Genomic DNA, 9,007 nt, shown 5'->3' on the forward strand with positions numbered 1-9,007 from the left:
CTAAAATTGAGCCAGGAAGGACAACCAAATACGGTACAGCCATTCTTAGTTTTAAAATGAAGAGGGAGATATAAAGACTTCTGTTGCCCAAGATACAACTGTCAAGGATGTACACTTCAAGAAGTGCACTTTTCTTTTAATAAAACAATAAAATCTTCCAAATGAGCTCAATAGATGATGCTGTTTGATGCCACAGCTCCTTAAATCCATGAAAAACATGTTTAGTTGACTGCCCAGCATGCCAAGCATTAAGCAATGTTGCAAAACCCATGTCCACTTTACATATCTTGAGCGGAAAGGATGACGAACACTGTTTCTAGCTTCCTTATTAATTTGCCTTCTTGGTCTCTCATCCAGCCCTGAATACCTGATCATGTGGAAACTACAATTTCTTAGCAAGCAGATGCACTGCTGGGCATGAATATTTCTAAGAATGAGGGGCTAAATCAAAAGCCATCTCAATGCCTTCCAGCGGCAAACGCTGAGTCAGATGTTCACTAAGATAAGTCAACGCTCCAGAAATAATTAGAGGTCCTGCAACAAGAGATAACTCGACCTTTTGTTAAATATGTGGATGCAGGGCAACATGTCATTATATGGTCCTGGGGCGTTTGAAAGCCTGATTACACATACAGTTGATAGGGAAAAGCTCATCCAACCCATGATGCTACATTTGCTGATGGTTGTGAACTATTTAATATGACCTCCTTTTTCACAAGTGCTTATACTTTGGCAACAATAATCAACAAAACACATGGAAAAAAATGGTGTTAATGGAAAATGGCCATAGTCATGATAGACTAACCCACTAAAAATGGCTAATTAGTTTAGTTACAATGACATTAAGTTATGATGGTCACATAATTGGTGGTTTGTGAATATTATACTCTGCACATAACTAGTCTGTTGTTGACTTTTGTTTTCAATTGGGCACTAAATCCAAGCTCCTGTGTGAAAGTCCTGTTTGTTTGACACCAACATATATCAAAACATTCCAATCTACTATAGCACTACTACTATATACTTACTACTCTGAGTGCGAGAGATGACATTCATTGCTTCATTACCATTTTTTGTAACAGTAATGGTGTCCGTTTAATCTTAATTTCCTCGATAAAAAGTTTCAAAAATGTTAACCGCTGCTGTGTAAAAACCACAAATACCCAAAATGTCAACTTCTCAGGGACAAACAAAAAGTGGTTTATTTGGCTTTCCTTAATAGCTGTGAATCTCTTAGTTCATCCACTGGATACAAAAAAAGTTTCTCTTTACAAGAGGCAAGGATGCATAAATGAGGGAGTGAGGTTCATAATATAGAGGAGCTGTGGGTTAAAAGCTGTTTCATATTATGCTGAAAAAATGCAATATTTGACTATGCTTGGGGACTCTAGAGATTGCATATATCATTTAGGGTCCGACAGCTCAAGAGGCAGACCTCAGCTGTAATGGTTAATGGTTCAGAGATCTATAAACATTGTTTTTAAATTCTGAAAGTTCCCTCAGTGTGTTTTCCCACCTCTGGCTGGTTTTATGGCTATCTATCAAAACCTCTTCCACTTTCTGTAAAAAACAAAACAAATATGCAAGTGGCCCCATCTGACATTTTTCAAACAATGACTTCAAGATGAGTTTGTAGCCCAAACATAACAGGGATCAACCACAGCTAAACACCAAGATGTCAAACAGCCATATAATAGAAAGATAAATGTATATTTCCTGAGTTTGCTGACCTAAAGACATGCAAAGGCAGGCTTTAGGTTTGAATAGGCAAACAGCCCAATGACCACAGACAGGACCTTAATCTGCAGCTGAAGCAGCACAAACACATGTTGATGCTCAGACATAAGGTCTGGGATTTGTGAGAAAGGAACATCCTGTAATTAAAAACATGTTTGCTTTCTTTTTTGTATGATTGGTTTGAAGCTTTAAACGTCTTGAAAATATATTTTCTTTTACTTTGTCATACAGGAAAGCCCAAATGTAGGACTGACAGCACAAACCTTTAGAACTAGTTATTTCACTTTTATCCTAAAACCTCAGCAACACTGGAGCTTTACTGGCTATAATAATATAAATTTTAGTGTCATTTAAAGGGAGTGCATTGTTGCCCTATGAAGAGACCTATTACTGAAATGTTTTTCTCATCTGCATTACTATCTAAAAAGTCAGTGGAAAATAAGTGTTTTAGTAATTTCCATTTTCATTCCCATAATAACGTATAGGGCTACACTTTTTGTTTCGTTTTGTGCAACACCAAACTTTTAAGTCGACCTACTGGGTCTTGTTTTACCCATAGACTGTATAATATATGGATGTGGTCTCAGTGACATCCCCCTGAAGTGTGGAGAGGCATTTCTAAACCCAACAATGGCCGCTGTCAAATTGGATATGCTATCTCGACTTAGCTTTCAGAAAACATAGCACCTCTGCATCTGCTTAAAAAGAATGGAGGTTGCAGCTTGGTTTTTCTAGTTAGACTCAAATTTCATTTTGAGTTTTTGTTCACTGCCAGATGCAATATAAAACAAATCCAGTTGGCTTCTTCTTGATTTTTCATGTAGCCCTGCTGAAAAATGTTCAATGAAGAAGTCCTAACCTAGGGGCGCAGATGACCTAGCAGTTGGGTCACGCCCCATGTACAGCAGCAATATTCCTCCAAGCGGGCAGCTTGGGTTCAATTTCACCTAGGGCTCCTTTTTCCCCATTTCATTCCCCACTCTCTCTGCCTGATTTGCTATTCTGTCATCTGTGCTATCATGTAAAGGCACGCAGCACACAAAATACATCTTAAAAAAGAAAAGAAAACCTATGCTAAAAACATCGGAGCACATTTACATATGCCAATGGCAGCTCAGCCCTGACTGAGGTCAACCACAGGGCAGTTAAAGGACAATAATTTTCAGCATGACACTGTTTGATCTGCTGTTTTAAGAGTAATCATAACCTGCTTTGCTGGCTTTGGAGAGAATGACACCTCTGTGGATAATTAGGCTTCCAAGAAAGTAAATTAAATTATGACTACTGAAGGAATCTATCCTGAAATCAAGCTGAGCACCTTAGCATATGGTGTTGGCAGTTCTTCTCCAACCACCTCCTGAGGTCCTTTTTTTGCCAGAGAACTTCAGAGTAACACTTAATGTTTTAACCAATCACTTGATCCTTTGAGACTCAGTTGAGAGTCATTTGTAAAGTCTACAGCCTGCTACTCTGTTTCTCTATGTCCAGTGTCACAGCTTAAAAAAGTCTAAGGTTTGACTCGGGTTGACTGATACAAACTGTCCACTCTTTGACGGCAGCCCTTATGAAACACTGTGGTGGAGCTGCAGTGTGAGTTTTCAGTGTCAAAAAAAGGCTGTTTCTTCAGGGTATCGAGTATGTCCTGTTAGAAACTGGGTGTTGCGAATGGAGAAAGAATCCAGCATCCAAGATCAATCATCACCTTTGTGTGCAAAGCACAGTGAGTCTCTTAATTCTTTTTCTTTGTAACCTAACTAAATTGCTTTTATCTGAAACATCACTGTTGGCTTTCCTCAGTTAAGGATGAGAACAGAGAGAATCTCTGTTGTTAGAGGTAAGGTTTTAGTGGAAGTGTTCAACTTCTTGATTAAAATTCGACGTAAACACAGGATAGTATGAATATTGGTTTGTACTGAAAGTCTGTAAGGTTTCACAGAAACATGTTTCAACCAAAGAAAGAGTTGGTTTTCTTCACCTCTATCACTAACCCACAGGACTGGTTAGTCCAAGTTGTCTAGACAAATGATGGAGAAGTTTAAATGAAATGTCAAATGAGACATCTATCTTGTGTTGATTGGAATGCCATAAAAAACATTGCATGTGAAAACACATGTAAGTGGAATATTTGGAGAACTGCAGTTAAAGCAGTCAAATGGGCACACAATAACCCAGTTTCTCACACAAATTGAATAACTAGTGGAAGGACGTGCAGGAAGGCATGAGCTGTCATTATAATACAAGTCATAGGGTCCATTTGATAAGCACCACTGGTAAACTAGCATTAGTCACTGCTGCAAGTGGCCAGCACTTGATTTCTTGAAAGTGAAATTCTTGAAAGTGATTTCTTGAAAGTGAAATTCTGACACATCAACACCCTCCATGCCACAACTCCTACTCCTTGTATGCTTGAACAAAACATGTGAGATAATAAATCTGAATGATGCAGACAGAGCGCCAGTCTGTTGATTCAAGCTTTCACTCTTCCGTTTGTGATAATCTGTATCCTTCTAACTCGAAAAAGAAATAAAGGAAGATTATTTCCTTGAAATCAATAAAAGAAGGATCAGGTTTACTTCGATTTCGCTGCTGTGCAGGTCAGAGGACATGTCAATAAAGCCAAATCAAACTGAGCCCACGTCATGTGAGGAGCTCAGCTCCTCTCTAGGATGAGCCATGTGTGTGTATATACTCATCCTGCTACTTGAAATCCTTTTCACCTGCCTCCTCCCTGACCTTCAGGACAGAAATGTGGAACCTGGGAAATTAGCTCCTCCAGTTAGAAGCAGACTTTTAAGCAGTAAATAATGCTTAGTGGCTGCATTCAGGAGGGCGCCGCAGATGTGAGATGTCTTTTCTAAACCTCCCATAGCCCCATGACCTGGGTGGCTGCTTGCTCCATGTCTACACAGGCATCAGAAAACTAGCGCTCCCTACTGGTGTCAATTCTTCTGTGAAGGTGTGAAGATGTAGACGAGCTCTTGCAGTGTCTCTCACACAGACACTCTCATGGGCTGTAGCATTTCTCAGAACTCTTCTCTTAGTTCTTGTGAAAATATTCCTTTACTTTTCTGGTTCTAATCTAAACACAAAGTAAAATGCTGTAAGTCGTTTGGTGCTATTTAAAACACAAAGTCCAGTAGAACTATGGAAGGCATAAATAGATCAATGCATCCTTTAAGCGAGAGCTCTTTCCCCCCATTTTTTGGACTAAGTCCACACAGCTAACATCATAAACATGACAAAAATCCCTTTCTTTTTTTTCCACACATGTGGTTATGTGACACTGGAAAGCATCACGAGCTGCAGCTTGGACACCAAATAAGAGGATGAAAGGTGTTTTTTAATGCAGCCAGGCAAAGAGCACAACTTATTGTATAACTTCATTAAAAAAAAGCATAAAAGGAAACTGCTCGGAATTTGATTAGCAGCAAGGCTGCAGAGACGCCCGCCCTTCCTCCAGGAGACTTCAAAGACTTTCATTCCCTGGTGCACCTACACACACATATACACCCTGTGTATTAATATAGAATATATTTTACATTTTTTACTCATGTTGTGGTTAAAAGGGGCTTAAGTTGCCATGCAGACTGAGGCAGAGATTCAGCAAAAACTTGACGTGCACAGGGTTCAGTCAAACAGCCTTGGGGATGGAATGCAGGTTTAACCTGCCTTCATTCAAGTTTACACACCTGCGTACACACACACACGTAAACCAAATAAGATGAATGATTGATTTAATCAAATAAAGAGGTGCGTTAGATTTAGCTAAAATGTGTAATTACTTCCAATACATTCAAAAAGGTTTTTCTTTTTAATAATCTAGTCACTGTGAGACGATCACATGCTGGCACAGATGTGACATGCAGGCTGACAATCCTACAATGACAGCTGTGCAGAACTGCTTTACTTTGTCAAGAACTAATCCATATATGCTCAAACAGAAGCCTTAACATTATTTATTTTTATTTCACATTTTATTGTCAGCCACGTGAGAGGATGGCTTGCAGTGAAGGGGGTTAAGCTGGCCCTGCAGCCACTCCATCTTCAAACAGACAGTAGCCTCTGTCACTGTAAAGTAGGCTCATGCATAACCTGAGGGGCAGCTTGAACCGGTGGATGAGAAGGCAGTTCAATTTTCTAAATGGATAATTGTCAGCTAGTTTCAGGCCACTTTACAAACCAGAAGCATGATCAGAAAAGCAAACTGACACTCTGCTCCTGATAAATGATCTCTGTCAACCTGGAAAAGTAAAAAAAAAAAAAAAGACTTAAATTCAGAACTATTAAGAAAACTGCTCACCTTCCAGAAAGGCGATTAAGTTATATATTGGCTCTGCGTGTAAACAGTCTTATTGTTATATCTTCCTGATTATGGTGCAATCTTAAGTTACATCCTATGAACTAAACATAAGAATTCAAACACTTTTAGTGACAGTTACACACGGAGCAAAACGGTCTCATTTTGTGGACCCTGTGAAGAGCCAGACTTGCGCCGTTACTATAAACTTATTGATCCAGAGCCATACAGTTGGCTGCCCTGTCAAAGGGAACACAGAAGGCGTGGATGTGGGTCAACCTGGATAAACTCCGGACAGGTGGAGTGGTTTGATAAGCGCGAGGTGAGCAGGTCTAACACTTTACAGCGTCGATAAACATGGAAATAACGGCAATAAATGAATCGCTGCAGCTCTGATCCTGCATGCTGGAACAGCTGTTCCAACAAATAATGTGTTAGCCTACTTATTAAGCCGCGTTCATAACACCTTACTCATATTAAATCGCGCAACAGGAAATAGTGATAAAATAAATGAGTAGCGTGGAAATGTGAGAGCTTTCTGGTGACGTGTGAGTGTGTGAAAGGAGCAGGAGAGTGCCCCGCTGCCCTGCGTCACGCAAAATAAGAAACAGTGTATTTCCTCAAGTTAAAAACAAGCAAAGAAGACCACTTACTTTTGACTTCTTCATATGGAACGACAGGAGTAAATCCAGTGTTGTGCGAAAGCCTATTTTATTTTACTTCTACGGGGAGGAAAGGGGTTGTCACCATCCTGTGTGCACATATCCAATGCCTAAGTCAGAAGTATCCAAGCAGAGGAGAAAAAGCACCCCAAAACAGTGAGAAGAAGAGGAAAAACGGCGAAATCTGTGGAATCAAACTCTCAACCTTTGCAACCTGTCGGCTGACGGCGTGTGGCATGAAGCCCATCTATCTATAGCACAGATCCAGACAGTGAGGGCTCGCGGCGGCGGAGCTGGACAGCGCGCGGAGGGAGGGAGTTAAGCATTTATAATGATGTGAAAAGAGCAGCCAAAGAGCCGCCCTCTGACGAGCGGCACTGTGAAGAGCTTCGCTCCAAAAGAATTACTGCCAATCTAAACAGAGCGGGTGAGAAACAGGTTCTCTGCGCTGGTTGCTCAACACTGATTTATTACCAGCTAAGTGGTTTCAGGAGGCAGTTAACCCATGAATGCCCACGATGAGAAACGGATTACTCACCTTTATTATTCAAATATCATAATTATTATCAATTACCGACGTTTTAATGCTCCTCTGTATAAAAGGGGAAATATAGGGCGCATGCATAATTAAAGTGATTATTCCTGTTTTGGTTAAACATTTATTTGTCCTGCCTTGTTGCATAAACTCACTGTTCAAACACATTTAAAACATAGATAATCTGAAGAGCTTCAAATTGACAAGAAAATTAGCTATAAAATCAATTAATATATAATTAAATGAGGTAGAATTTAATCAAATTATATTTAAAGCGCATTTATAAACTTTTGTTTACCTTGAGTACAACAGAGGAAGTATAAATACTAATATAGTTTTTTGGTTATTATCAATCATACAATCAAATACATATTGTTATTGCTAGCATAAATCATATTTGTATGATAACTGTGTTGGCATTGCTATTAATCTGTATTATCAGTTTTCATTTTGACATGGTTGTCATCTTTAGCTATATATTTTCACACATGCACTCCAGAAATTTTGAAAAAATGTTAAAGACAGTCTGCTCCTGAAATCTTCCTGAGTTGCACACTCATATCCTTAAGGTTTTGTCTTTGCAGAAATCCAAGATAGCACCTTTTTTTTTGTGTGACCTTATACGAATGTGGCCTATAATTGGAAGTGTATTCACAGTATTAGCGAACGAGTGGAAAAGATTATACTAGCAGGCAAAAAACAAGATGAAGCCTCCTCATTATGTGCACAAAGTGAAACCGGTCACTCTGCGGTCACAAGATATAAAGACCACCACTCCCATCTGCTTTCCTGCAGACAATAGTTCTTGCTGTGTTCACACATCGGGTCTCATTGACTTCACATGGAAATTTGACTAGAGGGGCTGGCAGAGAGAAGTCCGGGTAAAGATGGAGTAATAAAAAAAGTGTTTTTTTTTTTATTTGCTAATTGAGGACATTTTTAGCAATTGTTTTGTAAGAGTGAAAACACAATTTCTGTTTTCCTCATACTTTCTCAAATCAGCTGGTCAGATGGCTGTCGACCAATCAGTCTTGGTCTGCTTCAGTTTTTCTTTTCAAATAATGCTGAGTTTGCTTATGGCCGATTAACGTTAGGCCTTAAAATATTATGTAACATATAGATAAGTGTTTTTATGATCTATAAAGAGAACAAAATAATAATTGATCGTTGGATTGACAAGTGCAGCACTGAAAACAAAATGTTTGGTTAATACAAAGTACAGTAAGAGAACACAATTTACATAGTCCCTGAAGTCCCAAAAAGTAAAAATAGTATATTTTGCACTCACACATTTCTTGTGTGCACAAGATAATATTGTCTGCATGCAATATAATTATGTTGTACACAAGTTATCTAAGTTGTGTACAGAAGATATTATAAACTTGTTCCCACAATATCATTATATTGTGTGCACAAGGAAAAAGCTTGTGAGCAGAAAATAAAAATGTCATTCAAATTGTTTTAACACAATGTCCTGCATTGTAATATAACATTACAAAGGTTAATGTTGGATGCAACATAAAAAAAAAATACACCATAAAAGCTCAGAAACGTATTCAGCATAAAAAGTCATTCAGCTGTGTGAACCCCCCCCAACACTTTGAGTAGTATTTGTGGAAGTGTGTGCAGCAGAGTGAATGAGTGACTCAGTGACTGAATGAGGCAAAGACGTGTCACAGCTTCATGGGTCTGTTCACAATCAACTGTACAAAATCAGAGCAATCTGACCAACAAACAATAGTGACACATATAAATGATGAGTAATATGAATAGTAA

At 38.9% G+C, this 9,007-nt stretch overlaps 1 protein-coding gene across 1 annotated transcript in view; it reads right to left on the reverse strand.

Moving 5' to 3' along the window:
* Positions 1-7,099, reverse strand: part of kitlga (kit ligand a) — a 31,942-nt gene extending 24,843 nt beyond the window's left edge. Inside the window, exon 1 of the mRNA XM_020637213.3 lies at positions 6,688-7,099. Within this exon, the coding sequence (XP_020492869.1) occupies positions 6,688-6,702 (15 nt within the window). The 5' untranslated portion in view covers positions 6,703-7,099. The remainder of the gene's footprint in view (positions 1-6,687) is intronic.
* Positions 7,100-9,007: the final 1,908 nt, after the last annotated feature.

Source organism: Labrus bergylta, chromosome 7 (genome assembly GCF_963930695.1).
Source record: "Labrus bergylta chromosome 7, fLabBer1.1, whole genome shotgun sequence".
NCBI classification, from domain to species: domain Eukaryota; kingdom Metazoa; phylum Chordata; class Actinopteri; order Labriformes; family Labridae; genus Labrus; species Labrus bergylta.